Here is a 21088-nt window from a genome sequence, read left to right on the forward strand (position 1 = left end):
GCTGTCAATAAAATGAACTGTCAAGCTCAAATACGGTTCCGCAGTTCTGCTTGACCATAAGTCGGTCGTGGCAGCAAAATATTCAAGGCTGAGCCTGAGAATTTCTCTTTCTATTTCTTTTCGGCATTTCGCATACAGCGAGGGCAGCGCAACATTGGAAAAATGGTTGCGTGAGGGAATGCTATATCTTTTATCAAGTGTTGCGATCATTTTGTTAAACCCCTCACTGCTCACGGTGGTTATTGGACACATATCCTTGGCTATATGGTACGTGATCGCCTCTGTTATTTCCCGGTGTCTTTGCGAGCTAGGCAGATATGGTATTGCGTTGAACAATGTCCCTGATATTGTTGTCTGTGTTGTGGATGGCTGTTAATTTTTTGTTGTTGCTGTTTGTGCCTTCAGTCGTTGAAATTCTTGATAGTGTACTTTGTGGTGGCTTTTAAGGTGGTTGATGAGGTTTGTTGTGTTACCTTGGGACGTTTGGATGGAACAGGAGCAAAGTTTGCACAAGACTCGTACCTGATCAACATCACATTCCTCGAAATTGAAATAGTTCCAGACAACTGAGTATGACCCCTTTTTAGGAACTAACGATCGCACTTCTGCACCTTCCTCACGTTGCTCCGCCATCATATGTTTATTCTGACTGACTGTTATTGCTGCTATTGACTTCTACTGCTTCAGAAAGCGCTTGCAATCTAGACGCAGTAACGTCATAGTGACGCAGTCCAATCCGTAAACTCAGCCCATAAAAAACAGTTTGGTCTTTATACTGTAAAATCGCGACGATATTTATTAACTGATCGTGGGTCATAAATATCGTTATCATGAGAAAAAAAAGATTAATCGTGCAGCCCTAGGTGTTAGTAGTAAATTGTCCTTCAATTGAAAGCAAACAGAAGCACATGTTCTCAGATGAGGTTTAGATGAAACAAACAGAAACAAAGGCTCTCATTCTTGTATCAGGGGTACATATCATGGTACTGCAGTCATACCACACAAGCATATGTGATGCTCATGTTTCACCCAGTGAATAGTGCTAAAAATGGAGAAGGAAGAAGGTGTCATGCAGGTACAAGAACCAGGCTTTGCGAGAGGACATGGTGTCTGAATGCGTGGTATGGTAATGGGGAAAGGAGCACACAGAGGACAAGTAACAGACAGGAGCAGGGGGAGAGGAGTGAATAGATTCCATTGGGCATCTAATGAAATAAGGGAAACAATTGTGGACCATGTTATCAACCATGATCTAAATTTGGCTGAAGCTGGTCGACAGGTGCAGCCTCGGGTGACACCGTCTACAGTGGCTTCTGTAATACAGTCATTTAGTAATGAAAACAGGTTCCTAATCTCATATTTACTGTATTTTTGTATTATATGCAACATCACATTTCTGCAGTTTACTGTAGATAGTACAATCTCTGACCTCTATATAACAATTGATAAATTGATCACATTTGTATTGTCAAAATAGAACCACTACCTCATTCTGGTGGGAGAGGGACACTTTTGAGACCTGAACATCAGATGATAATTGTGGACATGGTGAGAGAAAACAATGTCATTAGGCTAAAAGTGATCCAACTGAGCTGGTGTGGAGGGCAATGGGATTTTTCAAAACATTTCTTCTGTGAGTCTCTCTTAGGTCCTGAAAAGACATGATGTTTCTACAAAACAGCTATACAAGGCTCCATTTGAGAAAAACAGTATGAAAGTAAAAACAGCGTAGACACCTGTATGTACAGGTAAGGACATTGAGATGTTTTCTCTTTTTTTCTAAGCTACTAGTCCATATTTCAAATGTTTCTATTGTGAACAATCTCTTTAGATTATAGAGAGAATACTTGAGGTGGAGACCAATGAGACGCCACATAATTTGGTTTATGTGGACAAGGCAGGATTTGACCTGAATAGAGGAAGGAGATGTGGCAGGAACATCATAGGTTAGTGGGCCACAATGGATGTGCCAGGACAGTGATGCAAAGTGGACTGCTATTGCTGAACATGGGGTAATTCACCATGCTGCAGCCACTGGGCCCTGCAACACAGACCAGCTTCTTGAGTTTTTTATAATGGTGTTCCTACCACCATTCCTCAAACCAACTGAAGAATTCTTCTCTGCTTGTAGGTGGAAGGTGTATGATCGATATTTTCATAATTAAATTTCCCTAGTGGAAGTAATGGATGCCGACTGTGAGGACGTCACAGCTGAGGCTTTTTGAGGCTTGGCTTGGTGTAGCATGCAAAAAGATTTTACCCTCTGTATTTCAGAAGGGAAAGCATCAGATGTGATGTAGACACAATGATGTGGCCTAGAGATGAGAGACAGGATGCCATTTAACATTAAAATCCCTGAATCCTATGAAAAAGCTCATAATCCCGGGCCAACTTAAATTTATTCGCACTTCTCCATTAGCATCTTTTGTTTTGTAAATGTGTTGATTGCTTCCCAGAATTAACACTTTGAGTAGGGAGCTGCTCTTTTTGTTACTATTATACAATAAAAACATACATTTGATTTGAGCCTTGAAAGAGACACAATATGCTTCCTAAAACAATTAATCCAGTTTTTATTAAAATTTAATATTAGATGCAAAGTCATCAAACATGGAGTGCTTTTGTGAAGCAAGGATAGAGAAGAAAAAGTATTTTACCTCACACTCTGGCATTCCTATAAAATGACAGCCTTGAAAGGCAGCAACTGCATGGGTTAAAGCCATTGGATCTGCTAAACCTGCAGAGCAAACAACATCATTAATGGAATAGACTACATTGACTGCTGGCTGTTTAATATGCAAAATAAAAACAGTCAGAAAGGTAAAATTCAATCATATGCTGTGTGGGAATATAGGGAACAACTTGTCAGAGAGAGAGAGAAAGTTTAAAAAAAATGAGTGGATTAAAAGTGCATCCATCTACCTTTATACCACTTCTTGTTCCTTAAAAGTGAATCACATTTACAGAAATCAAGGGATATATTCAGTTATTATATGTAATACCTTAAAAAAGTAAAATGTAAAAAATAGAATGTCTGACTGAAAATATCAAACTCCAAAAATGTATTTTAAAACAATTATTATAACATGAAAAAATTTTTAAAAAAAAACACAGTTTGATTGAAATCCTTGTAAGCATCAGAGACTTAAATGGCTTTTTGATATAATCTTACCTACATCTTCACTTGCAAACCTCACAAGCCTTCTTGCAACATAAAGAGGGTCCTCACCACCCTCCAGCATTCTGCCCAACCAGTACAGGGCAGCATTCTCATCAGAACCTCTCATGGACTTGTGCAATGCAGAAATACAGTTATAATGTTCTTCACCTAGAACAAATATAAAATCCATGGTAACTTGCACTGATTAGTATTAGTTAAGGACATAGTGTAAACTTTGCAAATACCAGTCCAATAAGTTTCCTGTGATATGATGGGAATGAGGAAAAAAAAAACAATTCTAAAACTAAAATGCTTAAATGTGGTTTATGTGTTATATGTAATCACAGACAGACATATATTGTTTACTGATACAGACCTCTTTAATTTATGACTTTACTACTTTTTTATATTACCAGCATGGATAGATACAAAGAATTTGATTTGTCCTAAGAGGTAATATATCTTTAAAGTACAGAGAAGAATTATAAAAAGGAAGAAAAAACTTCTGACTTTGTTAAAGGGAAAAGAGCAAGGACAGTAAGGCATTATAAAGGCATACTGATGTAGATATAAATGAACACCAGTAACGTCTCTAAGCACACTTCTGCTGAATAATTCATTAGCTAAAATTACTTCATTATAGTGTGTCAGAGAGGGGATGTGCAAAAATGTTCATGAAGGCCATCCGTTTTGTCTTTATTCTCTCCTTCGCTGCAATCTCCAAGGGGTCGAGAGTGCGTCCCAAAACTGAGCCTCCTTTAGCAGTCAGTTTGTTGATTGAGTGGGGTGGTTTGCAGGACAAACATTCAATTACCTAGGACACCATACACTCATCCACCTGCATATCACTGATCTTAACCCTTAGCAAGGATGGCTGGATGTTATTGAATGCACTAGATAAATCAAAAAACATAATCCTCACAGTGCTATCTGCTTTGTCCAGATTAGAATAAGTCTTGTATAGCAGAGAGATAATTGAATCTTCCACTCCAATCTTTTTCTGAAAGGCAAACTGCAATGAGTCCAAGTGGTCTTCAGAAGAGTTCACATATAGTCCAGGGCCAGATTCTGAAAGGTCTTCAGCACGTGGGACATAATGGCCACTGGTCTTTAATTGTTAGGTTTTCCAAGACAGTGATACTCTCTGGGGTCTCAGTGACAGACTGAACAAGTGGAAGAGGATGCAACAAAGTTGGTTGGAATAGTGCTTAACACTAGAATTCCTGAAGCCTATGAAAAAATTTGTAATCTCGGCCCACCTTAAATCCCTTCGCACCTCTCCAACAGCGTCTTTTGTTTTGTAAATGCGTTGATCAGCACAAGCAGCCTGTTGTCCTAGCCCCCACCTTGACAGAGCTCAGCTCGGGCAAAAAGGTCTCCCAGCTCAAGCTAAAGCTCCTTATCAGCATGTAAGGTGAGGTGTCTGGAGTTGTATAGGGTAAATAATACAGAACAGTGATCCCTCGCTATATCGCCTTTCGCGGCTTCACTCCATCGCGGATTTTAAATGTAAGCATATGTGAATATATATCGCTGATTTTTCACTGCTTCGCGGATGTCTGCGGTCTACAGTACGTGTGCTTCCTCAGTTGATTTGCCCATTTGAATTCAAACAAGGGACGCATTTGAATTCAAACAAGGGATGCTATTAGCGGATGGCTGAGAAGCTACCCAATCAGAGCCTTCGGTTAAGTTCCTGTGTGCTGCTGATTGGCTCAGCGACGGAGTGCTGCATTAACCAGTAAGTCTAATCTCACTCATTCAGCATTAACGCACGTTACTGCTACTGCTGCAGGAGCCGTGTCCAAGCGCCAACAGAAGATGCAAATGATTGCAGAAAAGGTGAAAGTTTTGGATATGTTGAAGGAAGGAAACAGCTACACCGCTGCAGGACACCATCACAGCATCAATGAGTCCACGATTCTTTTTATTTAAAAAGGAGGAAAAGCATATAAGATCTACGGCCGCAGTGTCCTTTAACCAGGGTGCAAAACGAGTTGCAAGTGGACGTGATAAGGCAGTAGTCTGGATGGAATCTGCTTTAGGGATTTGGATTGAAGAGTGATGGAAGAAGTACAACGGCGGTGCTAAACAGTCGCCTGAAGAGGCTCCTTTAGAAGAGCTGTAACGTTATCCTTTGTAGTGCTGTAAAATTAAACTCATCGCTATCGGACAAGTTGTCGTGTCATTGTTGGTGAGTAACCATAATTAATTATTTACGTACAGTACTTATTACATGTACATAGTTTAGTGTCACTGTATACAATTTTTCTTGCATTGTACGTATTTATTGGTGGTGGCCTGTCTGTCGTAATGGCTGTAACATATGTGATATCGGAGACGCTCGATATTTTTAAAATAATATTTAGGTTTTACCGTATGTAAACACAGTTTACATACATAATTTCAACGAATCTTACTTAATATGTAAGAGAATACAAAGGGTTTATGCTGTATAATTGTGTGTGAAATGTTTATAATAGTGTGGGAGAGTTTATAAGGGCTTAAAATATATAAAAATAACCATATAAACATATGGTTTCTACTTCGCGGATTTTCTTATTTCGCGGGTGGCTTTGGAACGAAACCCCAGTGATGGAGGAGGGATTACTGTATATCGTTATGTGGAATACATGCATTTCATGTGTGTTCCGTGTCTACAAAGATCTGGGTAAGTCTAGGATGAAAGGAAATGCGAGAAATGCAAAAAATGCTAAACACATACCTAAAGCATGTTATACTAATAGAGAAGTATATAACATGTGAAGACTTTAGTCCAAACATGAAATAAACACGTGCACTTTTATTCAAGAATATAACCAAAGGAAAAAAAAAAGCATTCAATTTACACGTGGCTGTCAATGAGTTAAAAACTCCAGTTCAAATGTCAATCGATATTTACATGTATTCTTGAATGCTGTAGAGGTAAGAACTGCTGCCTTATATCCCGAAGGGCCCGGATTTGAGACGGGGCACTCCATGTTTTGAGTAGTGAGCTGCCATTATTATTGCTATTTCTACAATAATAATACTTTACACCGGCTGTTACAGACTGAAATCAAAGGCTTCTTTTTTGGGCGCATATACTATTTGTCTCAAATAAAATGAAATCTGTGCCATATTAGTGTCAGGTATATCAGGCTCAGGCCAGCTGTCTGTAATGAACAAAATGCCTCAAGACCTGAACACACTGTGTCTCACTAAAAGAGGCAGCAAGTGTTATACATGTACTGGATAAAACAGAGCTGGGCACCAGTGAAATTGTGAGCTGACTTCACCATCCTCTCTCTATAACACTTTGTGGTCCTCAACTGAGCAGATACCATATCAGGATGCTATGCAATCAGTGAGGATGTAAAGAAGTTTGCTTCAAACTGCTAAAAACTACAGCTTGGAAAAAGATTAATTTTTCTACACACTATGATTCCAAGCACAGGGCTAAAACAATACTGTAGTGACTCAAACAAAAAGGGGAATGCCCTGCAGTAGATATTAACAGGAGGTTGTTTTCTGTCATATCAAAAGTACACTATGAATTTACAGAACAATTTGAAAATGACTGTACATAAGCACTGTCCTAGAAACTTTATAATAAAAAACTTGAAAAAAGAAAAAAAAAAAACTGCCAAAAGCGAACTGGAAATCATCTTTGCTAACAACTGTGCACAGACAGTAGACACCTACCCCAAAATAATTAAAGCTGTTATTAAAGAGGTTACACCACTTTATGTGTGAGTCATGAATATCTATAAAGGCATCATATTTTTGACTTTTCCTCATCAGGGCCCCAAGCCATCACAGGGCACATACCATTCATTACTATTTAAATTCAAAATATGACACAAAACTATTCAATGTGTGTCACTAATGTCCTTCAACATACAGTGGTTGAGTCACACAGATTCCATGTAACTGCATTGGAATTTGTTCCCATAGTAAATTAAATGGAAATACATTTATATGAAGACTTTTCATTATAGAACTTTGATTTACTCCTTCGATCTACAGATACAGTATTTCTGTGGATATTTAACCCTTGCCTTAACATTTAAGGAGACAGGGCTCCATGTCCACAAATGTTCTGTCTCTAACTGCAAATAACACACACAAGGGAATACTCTTTCTTCCCAGCAAATATCAAAGCTAGTCCTTTTCCCCATAAGGTCAAAGTGCTACTGAAACACAAACCTACATGGAATATGCCTAAAACTGTGAAAATAAAAAACATTATGCAAAATGTAAATCAATAGTGTGCATATAATCACAATATACAGTGGTGTGAAAAACTATTTGCCCCCTTCCTGATTTCTTATTCTTTTGCATGTTTGTCACACAAAATGTTTCTGATCATCAAACACATTTAACCATTAGTCAAATATAACACAAGGAAACACAAAATGCAGTTTGTAAATGGTGATTTTTATTATTTAGGGAGAAAAAAAAATCCAAACCTACATGGCCCTGTGTGAAAAAGTAATTGCCCCCTGAACCTAATAACTGGTTGGGCCACCCTTAGCAGCAATAACTGCAATCAAGCGTTTGCGATAACTTGCAATGAGTCTTTCACAGAGCTCTGGAGGAATTTTGGCCCACTCATCTTTGCAAAATTGTTGTAATTCAGCTTTATTTGAGGGTTTTCTAGCATGAACCGCCTTTTTAAGGTCATGCCATAGCATCTCAATTGGATTCAGGTCAGGACTTTGACTAGGCCACTCCAAAGTCTTCATTTTGTTTTTCTTCAGCCATTCAGAGGTGGATTTGCTGGTGTGTTTTGGGTCATTGTCCTGTTGCAGCACCCAAGATCGCTTCAGCTTGAGTTGACGAACAGATGGCCGGACATTCTCCTTCAGGATTTTTTGGTAGACAGTAGAATTCATGGTTCCATCTATCACAGCAAGCCTTCCAGGTCCTGAAGCAGCAAAACAACCCCAGACCATCACACTACCACCACCATATTTTACTGTTGGTATGATGTTCTTTTTCTGAAATGCTGTGTTCCTTTTACGCCAGATGTGACGGGACATTTGCCTTCCAAAAAGTTCAACTTTTGACTCATCAGTCCACAAGGTATTTTCCCAAAAGTCTTGGCAATCATTGAGATGTTTCTTAGCAAAATTGAGACAAGCCCTAATGTTCTTTTTGCTTAACAGTGGTTTGCGTCTTGGAAATCTGCCATGCAGGCCATTTTTGCCCAGTCTCTTTCTTATGGTGGAGTCGTGAACACTGACCTTATTTGACTAATGGTTAAATGTGTTTGATGATCAGAAACATTTTGTGTGACAAACATGCAAAAGAATAAGAAATCAGGAAGGGGGCAAATAGTTTTTCACACCACTGTATAACCACAACATTTTATCTTTTCAAATGACTTCCATTTTTTTTACTTACAAATGAAGCAAACTAGTTTTGACGCAGATGAATACATAGCAGCTATCACTAATGGTGAGGAATTGCTCATAAAACATAATGAGGTAAACTCAGACTTTCTCTAAAATGTACTGTAGTTCCTATTTGCCTTACTGCATGGTATTCTCAACAAGATTAACCTTTAGGTTTCTTAAGTTAGGTTCTCCTTTAATACCGAATCACTTTAGCATTTATGCAAATCAGTGTAATGTTCTACACAGTGTGCTGCGACAACCACAACAGACTTGCTTGTCAGCCTGGGTCGATGGTTGTCATTTTCTTTGTGCTCCGTGGACAGATTCAGAATCTCTTATGCCATATCTTTATTCCAGCCTTTAGCCTTTTAAGATTACGGGTGCTGTCTGTTTGGCAGCTTGAAAATCACTTTTAGTCACCATCTTCTAGCAAGTTCTTTTGAATAGAACACAATCAAGTGTCAGTGTAGCAGACTCAAAAATGTATGCTTGTGTTTCATTATTTCTTTGTGAATTTTTGAGTGTTCTGGATGTACCTGTCCTTTGTAACTCAGACATTCTGTACCTTTTATGTCCTAAACAGTTACCAAGAAAACAATGATAATAATAATTGTTTTTTATTTAGTTCTCAATAAGAGAACAATTATACCATTTTTCTATATGCTGGTTTTTGAGTTAGGAAAATAACCCTAACGTACTTAAGATCCTTACTTTGTTACATCCTTTATTCTTGTCATAGAGAACTCATCTCTTCACATGACATCCCTCAGGCTTGTTGTAATAAAGGATGTCTAGCCGATGCAGCTATTTTGTCATCTCAGCTTTTCTTTAATTAAAATATTATTTCTCTGACGATCAGCAAATATGTCATTTTTTCAAATGTCTGGCTTAGTTATTAAAATTTTAATATTTTATCACACAGCTGCTGCTTTTATGTTTTGAATAAAACTGCCTTTTCACAAAACAATATATTGCCATACCATAAATAACTAATATTAGGAATGAAGTTAGTTGATACTGATGTTATTATCCATTGGCCAGGAATTAAAAATTCATTTGTTTATAATTGTCCAAATCCTCACAATCCAATATATGGTTGCCAGCAAATTTTGACAAAAAGCAGAAATAAACCATAGGATGGGATGCTAGTCAATTGCAGTACAAAAATCACACACACCCACACATGGACAGTTTAGAGTTCTCTGACATTACCAACAAATTTGTGCAATATATAGCACAATAAATAAAATAAAAAACAAAATAGTGATCTTCTGGGTGGATACAAACCAATTCTGCAAAAACCTTATTACAGCAGTGTCAATGTATTTAAGAGGGAATATTGCATATTGGGTTCTCTAACCTTAAAACACTCTGAACTGTGTATTAAGACTGAAACTGGGTGTTGAGAGTAAAATGTATGGGATATAGTAATGATTACATCCTTCATTTTTCTGTGTCATATCCTCTGCAAAAAAAACTACAAAAATCAATCAATGAATAAAAAAAAACATACTGTACACATATTTTTATGAGATGCTCACTCACAATGACCTGTTTTTGACCTAAAGCCATATGGTCCTTAAATGTTACAGTCATATTCTTAGTAGTCTCTCTGACAAGTCTTCTCTACCTCATTACTTTATCATCCATTTTGGTGAGACAAAATTTTTCAATAGTTGAACTCCCCTTTTCCAATATACTGTGCTTGCGGATGAGATGTAGGAATTCATATGAAGAATTATTTGTCCCAAAATTAAATGTATCACGTGTATTTATAGATATTTGAATCCAATGCTTTTTTAGACATACAATTAATTTTTGCCGTATTTTTCATGTTACAATTGAAAAGACATCAATCAAATGATTGATTTGATATTGGAACAAAAACCTACAGCTACTGCAGCAGTCCAGCACTAAACTTGAAGACTCCTTGTGTTATGGCACAGAAAAACAATTTAGTAGAAACATTGTGTTCTATTTTTAGTCAAATGATCATTTATTCAGAAATCTTATGAAGGCATCCTTCATTGTGTTCTCAATTACCCTGTAACCTGGAGTTAGAATAAGGTCACAGTTCCTCTTGCATGTCGTAAAAGGCAATTAAAAGGAGTTTGGCATCAGGAAGGATGTCCTGTCATAAAAATGTCTGTGCCAATACCCCCAAGATTTGAGGAAACAATGGCCAAAATGGGTCAGCTCAGAAAATGACTGGTAAACCAACACAGATTGTGTTTTACAATGCCAAGTTCATGCCTAGAAGGTGGAAATACACAATACAAGAAAGAAAAACCAGACATATCTCCACTGTTGTACACAATGAGTCCTTATGTTCAGCAATGCAATTTTACTCAGTTATCTACAGTATAAGTTACTTTGTCTAGTGGAATTTATCAGTGGTATTTAACAAGACCAAAAAGAATTTGGAGGGGGTTTCCATGGTAGATATATTATCTAAAATAAATTTATTTTGAGACAATTAATATGAAATCTGGCACCATGTAGCAAACAGGAAGTAAGATGGCCACAAAAAAATTGCTCAGCATATCTGTTATGTAAATGTCAATTAAACGTGAAATATATGATAACTAATTGATATTGTTTCTAGTTATGTACAAGATGCTAATGAACAGCAGTGCTGTTACCAACATTACATGGCATTAATAATGCTTGCAGTTCTGGCCAAGTGAATTGTGAAGCTGCTTATACTGAGAAGTGTTAATAATGTTTCACCTGCTATGCCAGGACCACGCTCATGTACCGATTTCTGTTCTGTTACCACGGACATGTTTGGAATTTGTTTTGTTTGTCAGCTCTGGTTAACATATCCTTGAAGTCAGCTTGTGTTTGGAATAGTCACGCACAGCAGGTTTAGGAAGCCGGAGTGTAAATCCATATGCACCATCCATGAAGAAAGTGATAATGGCTGCCACACAGGCATGAGTATAGTATTTGAGTTAAAAGCTGATCACTTCATAAACTGAGAATACATTTCCCCCAAATCTCTTTTATTTAATGTCAGAAAAGTAAAATGCTCGATGTGACCTTTTAAGTTATTTTCCAATTTACTTTTATTTCCTGACCTCATAAAACTTAAAAAAAGTTTGTAGTACTACTATTGTGAATAGTTACTTAGTTTTGTTTTTATAATATTCACTTCTTTGAGCAAAAGTTATTCACTACTAGTGAATATTTCAGGCTTTATAAAACATAAAACAAGTATAGAACCAAAAATCTCATTAAGTAAAACACAATACATTTTGAAAGTCTTTCTGAGAGCTTGCAAATCCAAACAAGCTGTTTATGCTTATGTTGTATATGCTATGTGCAATGCTATTACAACAGCAGAATGCACAACAGAAATACCTAAACAATGAATGTTACTGACATTTCTATTTTTGATAGCTTCTCCTCAGAGAATCCTCTAGTTGGCTCACAGTATCAGTCCAACATAAACAATGGATCTGTACTATGTAAAACCACATAGGCTTTAAACTTGAGCCTTCACTAATAGCTGAGACAGCTGAGCTTTTCTGTATCCCTGGCTGAGGCGTCATATGGTCTCCTAAAGAGAGGGCATGAAGCTAATATTTAGGATAAGTGCTTGTCTGAGGGGACCAAGATTTTTCCCATAGCGTGCAAACTGGAGCTGCAATATCTGAATGAAACAAAACAGAGAGCAGAGTTTGTATATACTTCTGTTGGAAAGAATTCTTAGTGGGTCTTTATGAAATTAAAAAGGATGGACCAAAGAGAACAACTTATACAGAAAACAGGCTATGTCAGGATATATCCAAACAATACAAGATTTTACATGGCAGACAAACTTTGCTTTTAATATACTCAACATGCATTTTGTATATTGTGCTGCATACACATACATACTGTACACACACAAAAGCAAAAATACAATGTAGATTTCCACATGACGTCAAACTCATAGCTGTTGTATATTCAAATGTAGTAAAATAGGTGTTAATACAGTAAACTTCACTAAAATGGAGGATAAGGAATAGATGAAAGCTACCATCAATGTCGTATCGCATGTAGTAGATCTGAAGTAAAGATGTTGGCAAGACAGGAATAAGCAAAATTGTAACTTTAAATAGTCAGATTTCAGCACACAAATGAGCAAAATGTAAAAGGGCCAAACTAAACTTAGAAACAAGCTAAGATGCTAGCAATCACAAGTACAAGAGATGAAGTGATTGAAAACACATCAATTATAGACCTGAATGGCCATGGTATTACACTCAAAAACAGCTCAATGCAACTAGTTGCTTAAACATATAGTTTTCTGTGTGAATAAATATGCTTACCCTGCTTCTCTCTATGCAGCATTGTCTTTGATAAAGACTCTAAATAAAAAAATGCGACTTGACTATTCTCTTTATAATTTTGAACACTTTTAATAATCTTCTTGTAATTTGTGCTTGTAAAGAATAAAAAAGTTAAAACTCATTGCAGTCTCTTCTTATAAATTCATATCCTGCTGTTGCTGGAAAACCAGCAGCAAATCACCTACAGAGCACTGCCCCATTATTATTTACTTCTAGCAAAATGGAGCAGAAAACTGCACACAGAACTCCAGAGTTCATATGTAATTTAAGCAACGATTTCTTCTCTACAAAAAACACTGTATAACTAGGATATTTCTGACCTTTTTTCATCCCTTCAATATGCTATCGTGTTTCCACAAAATTACTGACAGGTGACTACCACAGAATGTTGAACCCACTCCTGCAGCATCATACTGAGACAGAGGTCAAGAGCCAATTTCAGTGCAGTGGTCTGCAGTCCACATTGGGCAAAACATCAGCTAGAAGACATATAAAAACCATGCTGTCAAGGATGACTTGGGGCTTGAAACTTGGCTATCACAAATTATAAGAGGGCATGCAAACCAATTAAAATCTGCACCTTCAAATTAAGTTGGAAAAAAAATAAAATAACATAAAACATGGACACAAGAAACTAGTGTCATTGCACACTGAACCCTGCTCCAACCTTATGTTCATTGCTAGTCTGTCATATGTTTAAAACACTTTTGAGACTGGAGTTGTTTATAGGGATGTGGAATTGGCTATGTCTTACCGACCGATTACAGGAAGGTTCGTATTAGTGAGAATGATAAGAGGTTGAGAAGACAAGCACAAATGAATAAGGTCAGTAACCCACAGAAAAGAAATGAACACATACAGTTGCTCTCACGAAACAGAGCCACCACTGTCATGATTTAAACAAGCAAATATAAGATAACCATAGCCAAAGACTGCCACACAACTCAAGAAACATCAGAACACTCGAAATCTGAAAAAGCCAATGAAACAAACTACACGAGTTGCTTCGTAACTGAACAGAAAACACAAGTCAGGTAGGACTGAAATGATTCATTGAGAAACTCCATTAATTTGTTTACAACAATCATCGAAGCAAATTCTTTGCATCGAAGTTTCATTTAACCCATATAAGTACACCTTAGCGAACGCAGCATGTTTCACACGGATGATTAGCGCAACACACTTAGCTGTGATTACATGATGTGAAGACATGATTTGATTGCGCAGATTGCAAAATGGAGAAAGAGAGAGGGGTCAAGCGAAGGGACAGGTCAAAGAAAATGACAGAAAGTGTCAAAACACAGATCTTTTCAAGCTGGGGAAAAAAAAAAAAAAGCCTACCACAATAGTACAACATCAGAGCTTCAGCACCTCAACATGAAGGATCCAGTCTCTGCATCCAGTCCACAGAACAGACCTGACACAACATAATGCTAACATTCTTATTTTAATGTAGAACAATATGATTGCTAGTTGAGATGAAGGCTAGCAAAGAATGTACATTTACTATGGCTATATGTAATGGCTATTTAAAAACTTATATCAATAGCTTCTTTCATGTTATTATGTTAGTCACACACCTCTACCTCACTGTGATTCATAAAATACTACAGAAAGAAAAATATTAGGTGGTATAAATAGCAATTGGAACTTAAAACGCACCAGTCCAATACAGCAGGAATATTCAGTTCCATTTGTAGTAGAGTCAGCAGGTGTAGGGCAACCATTTAACATAGTAAATAAATGTACATTAGCGAGTCTTATGTACTTATAGTAAGATATTTAGGCCTAGTAATAAGAACCAACAATTATTATTATTTTTTTTTTTTAAAAAGTAAATCACCGAGTTGGATGGTTATTTTGTGCCCTAGGCTAAGCTTATTAATGCGCCAACCGACTGTCTGGTAGCCAATCCATGCGGTTGGGTCCCACTCCCCCCCGCTTTGATCTGCACCCTAGGCGAATGCCTAATTCGCCTTAATGGTGGTGCCAGCCCAGTGGAGGGCTTTGTGCAGCTGGCTGCACCATGTTCAGCTGAGCAAGCAGCGGAGTTCACAGTCAGCACTTTGAACATAATTATCAGATAAATGCACTCCCTGCCCAGGGTGAAGGATGAAGGCTTTCAGAAGATGATTTCCACTTTCGATGCCAGGTACATTCTTTTCTTCAAGAACCTACTTCATGAAAATGTTCTAGAAAAAGTATGAAGAAATCAAAGGCAAGTTGAAGAACACTCTTTGGGAAAGTGACAGCATTGCACTCACAAATGACATTTGGATGAGCATTGCTCCAGAGGTGTATCTGGGGTTAACTTGTCACTTTCCTGGGGAGGATTGGGAAATGGAGTCCCACAGACTGACAACAATGCCCCTTGAAGACAGACACGCGGCTTGAGAATGTTATTACCAAATTTGAAATTCCACCAGAGAAAATCAAAGCCGCTGCTAATGTTGTAGCAGTGGTAAAGATTTTGGAAGAATAGCATGGTTGGAATCAGTGTGACGTGCAGGTCATACCCTGAATTTGGTCATGCAAAGCGCTCAAGAGTGCAACATCGTTCCTTGACAATATACAGTGGTGTGAAAAACTGTTTGCCCCCTTCCTGATTTCTTATTCTTTTGCATGTTTGTCACACAAAATGTTTCTGATCATCAAACATATTTAACCATTAGTCAAATATAACACAAGTAAACACAAAATGCAGTTTGTAAATGGTGGTTTTTATTATTTAGGGAGAAAAAAAAATCCAAACCTACATGGCCCTATGTGAAAAAGTAATTGCCCCCTGAACCTAATAACTGGTTGGGCCACCCTTAGCAGCAATAACTGCAATCAAGCGTTTGCGATAACTTGCAATGAGTCTTTCACAGCGCTCTGGAGGAATTTTGGCCCACTCATCTTTGCAAAATTGTTGTAATTCAGCTTTATTTGAGGGTTTTCTAGCATGAACCGCCTTTTTAAGGTCATGCCATAGCATCTCAATTGGATTCAGGTCAGGACTTTGACTAGGCCACTCCAAAGTCTTCATTTTGTTTTTCTTCAGCCATTCAGAGGTGGATTTGCTGGTGTGTTTTGGGTCATTGTCCTGTTGCAGCACCCAAGATCGCTTCAGCTTGAGTTGACGAACAGATGGCCGGACATTCTCCTTCAGGATTTTTTGGTAGACAGTAGAATTCATGGTTCCATCTATCACAGCAAGCCTTCCAGGTCCTGAAGCAGCAAAACAACCCCAGACCATCACACTACCACCACCATATTTTACTGTTGGTATGATGTTCTTTTTCTAAAATGCTGTGTTCCTTTTACGCCAGATGTAACGGGACATTTGCCTTCCAAAAAGTTCAACTTTTGTCTCATCAGTCCACAATGTATTTTCCCAAAAGTCTTGGCAATCATTGAGATGTTTCTTAGCAAAATTGAGACGAGCCCTAATGTTCTTTTTGCTTAACAGTGGTTTGCGTCTTGGACATCTGCCATGCAGGCCGTTTTTGCCCAGTCTCTTTCTTATGGTGGAGTCGTGAACACTGACCTTAATTGAGGCAAGTGAGGCCTGCAGTTCTTTAGACGTTGTCCTGGGGTCTTTTGTGACCTCTCGGATGAGTCGTCTCTGCGCTCTTGGGGTAATTTTGGTCGGCCGGCCACTCCTGGGAAGGTTCACCACTGTTCCGTGTTTTTGCCATTTGTGGATAATGGCTCTCACTGTGGTTCGCTGGAGTCCCAAAGCTTTAGAAATGGCTTTATAACCTTTACCAGACTGATAGATCTCAATTACTTCTGTTCTCATTTGTTCCTGAATTTCTTTGGATCTTGGCATGATGTCTAGCTTTTGAGGTGCTTTTGGTCTACTTCTCTGTGTCAGGCAGCTCCTATTTAAGTGATTTCTTGATTGAAACAGGTGTGGCAGTAATCAGGCCTGGGGGTGGCTACGGAAATTGAACTCAGGTGTGATACACCACAGTTAGGTTATTTTTTAACAAGGGGGCAATTACTTTTTCACACAGGGCCATGTAGGTTTGGATTTTTTTTCTCCCTAAATAATAAAAACCATCATTTAAAAACTGCATTTTGTGTTTACTTGTGTTATATTTGACTAATGGTTAAATGTGTTTGATGATCAGAAACAGAAGAATAAGAAATCAGGAAGGGGGCAAATAGTTTTTCACACCACTGTAGTTGGATCATTATCAGAGAGAAGAAAGAGGTCTTGATGTATTTTGGAGAATATCCTCTGTCCAAGAAGAAAAGTCCACTGTCATGGTAGAAAACAAATGCAACACGCTATCCAACACTGGAAAAGTCCTTTTAGTGTATTCCAGCAACATCCACGCCATTAAAGTGTCTCTGTTCTGCAGCACGAAACACTGCATGAAAGCACATAGCAGGCCTCCTCAGTTATAAGCATGTTGATATGCTCACTTTTCTTCATTGCAACCACCACACGCTCCTTTAGAAGCTTAGGCACACAAACACACACCGTATCTACCTCATCCAGGGGATATGATCCAGACAGAACTGTGCATCCTAGAATTGACAGAAAGCCCCACAAGAAGACAGTAAATGCTTGTGCTATGTCTGAGCTGTAGTTAGGTTGAAACTTGTAGTTCTGAAAGTTAACCTGTATAATTTAATGACAATTTTTACGTGTTATTATTATTATTAATTTATGTCAGTTTTAGGCCGTTATGTATACCTCTTTTTTAAGTACTTTGTAATTGATACATTATTTTTGTATTTATTTGTTTTTGCGTTTCAGACAAAGTTTTCTTTAAAATCCAGAATATAATATGGCACTTAAATACACTAAATGGGTTTAGCTTTGACAAACAATTTTATTGTATGCGATTTATGCAATAAAAATGCTGCTTTTTCTAAAAATGAAATAGGTTTGCTGTTAATTTTAAGAGAGATGTCTTATTTTCTTTTTTGTATATTTACTACTGCTCGTAAAGAAAAACTATTTCTTATCTGATTACTCGTCGAATCAATGGAATTATCTATAAGATACATGATTACTTAAATACAATTCTTGCAGCCCAAAAGTCAGGTGTCAGTTTCAATACACCTGTAAAAAGGCTAAACGAATTCAGGTAGTTGCCAGACAATTTAGTTGACATACACCTGTGAGTACGAGATTTGCCCAGAGGCAATCAACACTTGATGGGCACAATTAGCTGTAAAATTATATGAGGGAGATGTGCTAAAGGCTTGGCCATAACACATCACATAGCTTAAATGTACACAAGTAATGCCAAGCTTTAAAAATTAGGGGAAGATCAAGATTCAGTTAGAAAGACATGCAGTCAGTCATTGTCCAACCCGCTATACCCCAACACAGGATCACGAGGGTCTCCTGGAGCCAATCCCAGCCAGCACAGGGCACAAGGCAGGAACAAGTCCCTGGGCAGGGCGCCAGCCCACCGCAGGAAAGACATGCAGTAAGAGTTTATATAGGACGAACACTGAAAAACATCTACTTCAGAATATTTCATTTCTTGGCTCTGAAGGTGTGCAGCTGTGTCCTGAAAAGGTTTCTTTAGTATTTTGTAAGCCTGTCTACCTTGAAGATTTAATTCATATCAATAAAATTTTATTAACTATTAAAGCTGATGAGCTCTCACACTTGCAAATAATCATAGTCCAAATGTCCCTAATAAATAAATTATTGCTGCTTTAGTACTGAATTACTAGCTTTCTTGAAGTACCATTCTTAAAAGTTCAAATTAGTTTTTAAAAATATTTTCCTAGACAGGCCTTAAAAACTGTGCTATTAACTTTAGACCTAACAATTTGTTGACTGAAAGATTTTCATTAGAAAATGTTATTAATCATTACATTTAGCCCTTGAAATAATGAAAAGGTACCTTTTTTGTCCCAGTGGCTGGCTATACTGTACATTATGATGTGTAGACTATTGTCAGAATTGTGAATGACTATCTTAATACAAATAGAAGAGAAAATAATATACTCTAAATTAGATTGGTCTGCCAATAGGGATTGGTTCTTACATAGTGTTTTTTTACTTCTGGTTTAGAGTCTAACTTTAATACAACATAGTCAGAAAAAAAGGTCCTGAAATAGCAAGGATAAAATAAGTCCACAGTTTTACATAAGACTGATAAAGAGGGACATCCTAACTCATTTGTGCTTTGCTCTCTCTTAAAGGATAAGTTTGGTATTTTTCAAGTTATTTCAAGTTACATCTTTGAAAACATATATGCATTTGCCAAGCAAAGCACTCTTGTAAAAACAAAAGGGATCTGGAAATAATGAATTTATCGCATATTCTGGGTATTATTTTTTCTTAAGGTAAGGATATGTTTTCTGTTTGCTTAAAGTAGCTGGATTTATTAGAAGTGGCCTTCACGGAGGAGTTCTCATATAAATTCTGAAGTAAATCAACACAATACAAAACACGTGGCAGGGGCACTTTAGTGTGATTTTATCTTTTAAGAAAAATGTTTCCAAAAATGTGTGAAAATAAAATAACGACCTCCATATAGTAATCAAGATACCTTAAAAGTATGCAGTGTTGTGTAGTACATAACCAAAAGTATCTCAAATGCTTGTAAGTCACCTTGGATAAAGGCATCAACCAAATAAATAAATATACAAATAAACTTGAAGACATACTAAAAGCAGACCTGCAAATTTGTAGTGCTCTTTCTTCCATGGCAACTACTTACAAACAAAAGAGGAACCTGATCGTTCATTGCTGCAGCCTGCTCTTTCAAATGTTTCCAGGTGATTAACTGCACTGCAGCTGCAAGTGAAGCAGGGTGAAAAATACAGCTGAAGGAGCATAACTGCAATGGAAATGTTGTTTATTAGCGAGCTGAATACTGAATCAATGAGTAGGTTATACTGAATGTATGGAGGTGGAAAGGGGCCACTGTTGGCGGTGTTGGTAGGGTCCAGGGTTTGAATCTCATGCCTGCTTGTTGTCCATATGAAGTTTGCCTATCCTCCACTAGTTTGAGATTTGTGTTTTCACCCATTTTTATAAAGGCGCATAGTTTATGTAATAGCATGTTCAGGAGTCACTAAGCGAGCTAGATGAAACCATGCCCCTAGGGTTGAAAGGTACTTTCAGAGGAAGAAAAATTAAGTTTGCTTATCGCTCTTGAAGACTCTAAATGGAAATTTAACATCCCTTTACTGAATAATAAATACAGTAGTTAGCCGTCTTAAAGGAATTTGTTTAATCCATCCATCCATCCATTTTCCAACCCGCTGAATCCGAACACAGGGTCACGGGGGTCTGCTGGAGCCAATCCCAGCCAACACAGGGCACAAGGCAGATTTACTTAAATTTAAAATTATTCTCTGCTTCCTTTTATAGGAGGTCATATAAGGTTATAATAAAAATAACTTGATGTTTTTTGGCTAAGAACAAAAACGAGATATAGTTGATCACAGATAAGCTGTCAGTGATCTAACAATCAGGATCTAAAGGCACCTCATTCATAACACACAGTTCAGATCCCAGGGTCTAAACACAAACTGAATATACTGTTCTTATATACAGTCCATTTTGATATACACAAATTACAAATATATTATAATATCCAAACAGCTTATCCAAACCACCAGTCTACAACAAAATTAAACCTTTCTTCCATTTGAAAACATGATGATCCATGTGGTGTCATGGATAGACAGATTTTTTTCAGTCTAAGTTAAACAAGCAGAAGTTAGTTGAACTAAACTTTAATTAATGCTTACAACTCACTGTTGTATTTATCTTATTGAAAAAACAAAGCCTTAAGCTTTGGGAAAAGACTGCTGAAGCTGCAAAGTTCATTTTAAAAACAGCTATCAGTGGAACAATCCTCTAAAGTTTAAAAAATTATGCACTGATATTAATATGAATTGATTGCTCCAAAGCTCATATAATAATAATAATTTCCAATCTTAAGTCAAAGTTGTAGACCTTAATCTCAGATGAAACTAATATTAATTTACAAGTTAAAGTGCTTACCCGGGGCCTCATGTGTAAACGGTGTGAATGCACAAAAATGTTGCGTAAGAACGTTTCCACGTTCAAATCGCGAAGTATAAAACCTAAACTTGGCGTAAAGCCACGCACATTTCCACAGTAGCTCTTACCCTGGCATACGCAAGTTCTGCGCTCGGTTTTTCAGACTGGCAAAGAGAATTATCAGTATACAGTATCAAGCACATGCTGCCTCAGCCATGCTGTCTATTTGAAC

General features: G+C 37.5%; 1 protein-coding gene across 1 annotated transcript in view; it reads right to left on the bottom strand.

Annotated features, from left to right (window-relative positions):
• The window catches only part of wrnip1 (WRN helicase interacting protein 1), a 54899-nt gene that overhangs the window by 7182 nt on the left and 26629 nt on the right, over nucleotides 1-21088 (bottom strand). Inside the window, exons 5-6 of the mRNA XM_028803990.2 lie at nucleotides 3173-3328; nucleotides 2658-2737 (exon numbers count right to left, since the gene is read on the bottom strand). Of these exons, the coding sequence (XP_028659823.2) occupies nucleotides 2658-2737; nucleotides 3173-3328 (236 nt within the window). The remainder of the gene's footprint in view (nucleotides 1-2657; nucleotides 2738-3172; nucleotides 3329-21088) is intronic.

The sequence above is a fragment of the Erpetoichthys calabaricus genome, chromosome 6, assembly GCF_900747795.2.
Source record: "Erpetoichthys calabaricus chromosome 6, fErpCal1.3, whole genome shotgun sequence".
Taxonomy (NCBI): Eukaryota; Metazoa; Chordata; class Cladistia; order Polypteriformes; family Polypteridae; genus Erpetoichthys; species Erpetoichthys calabaricus.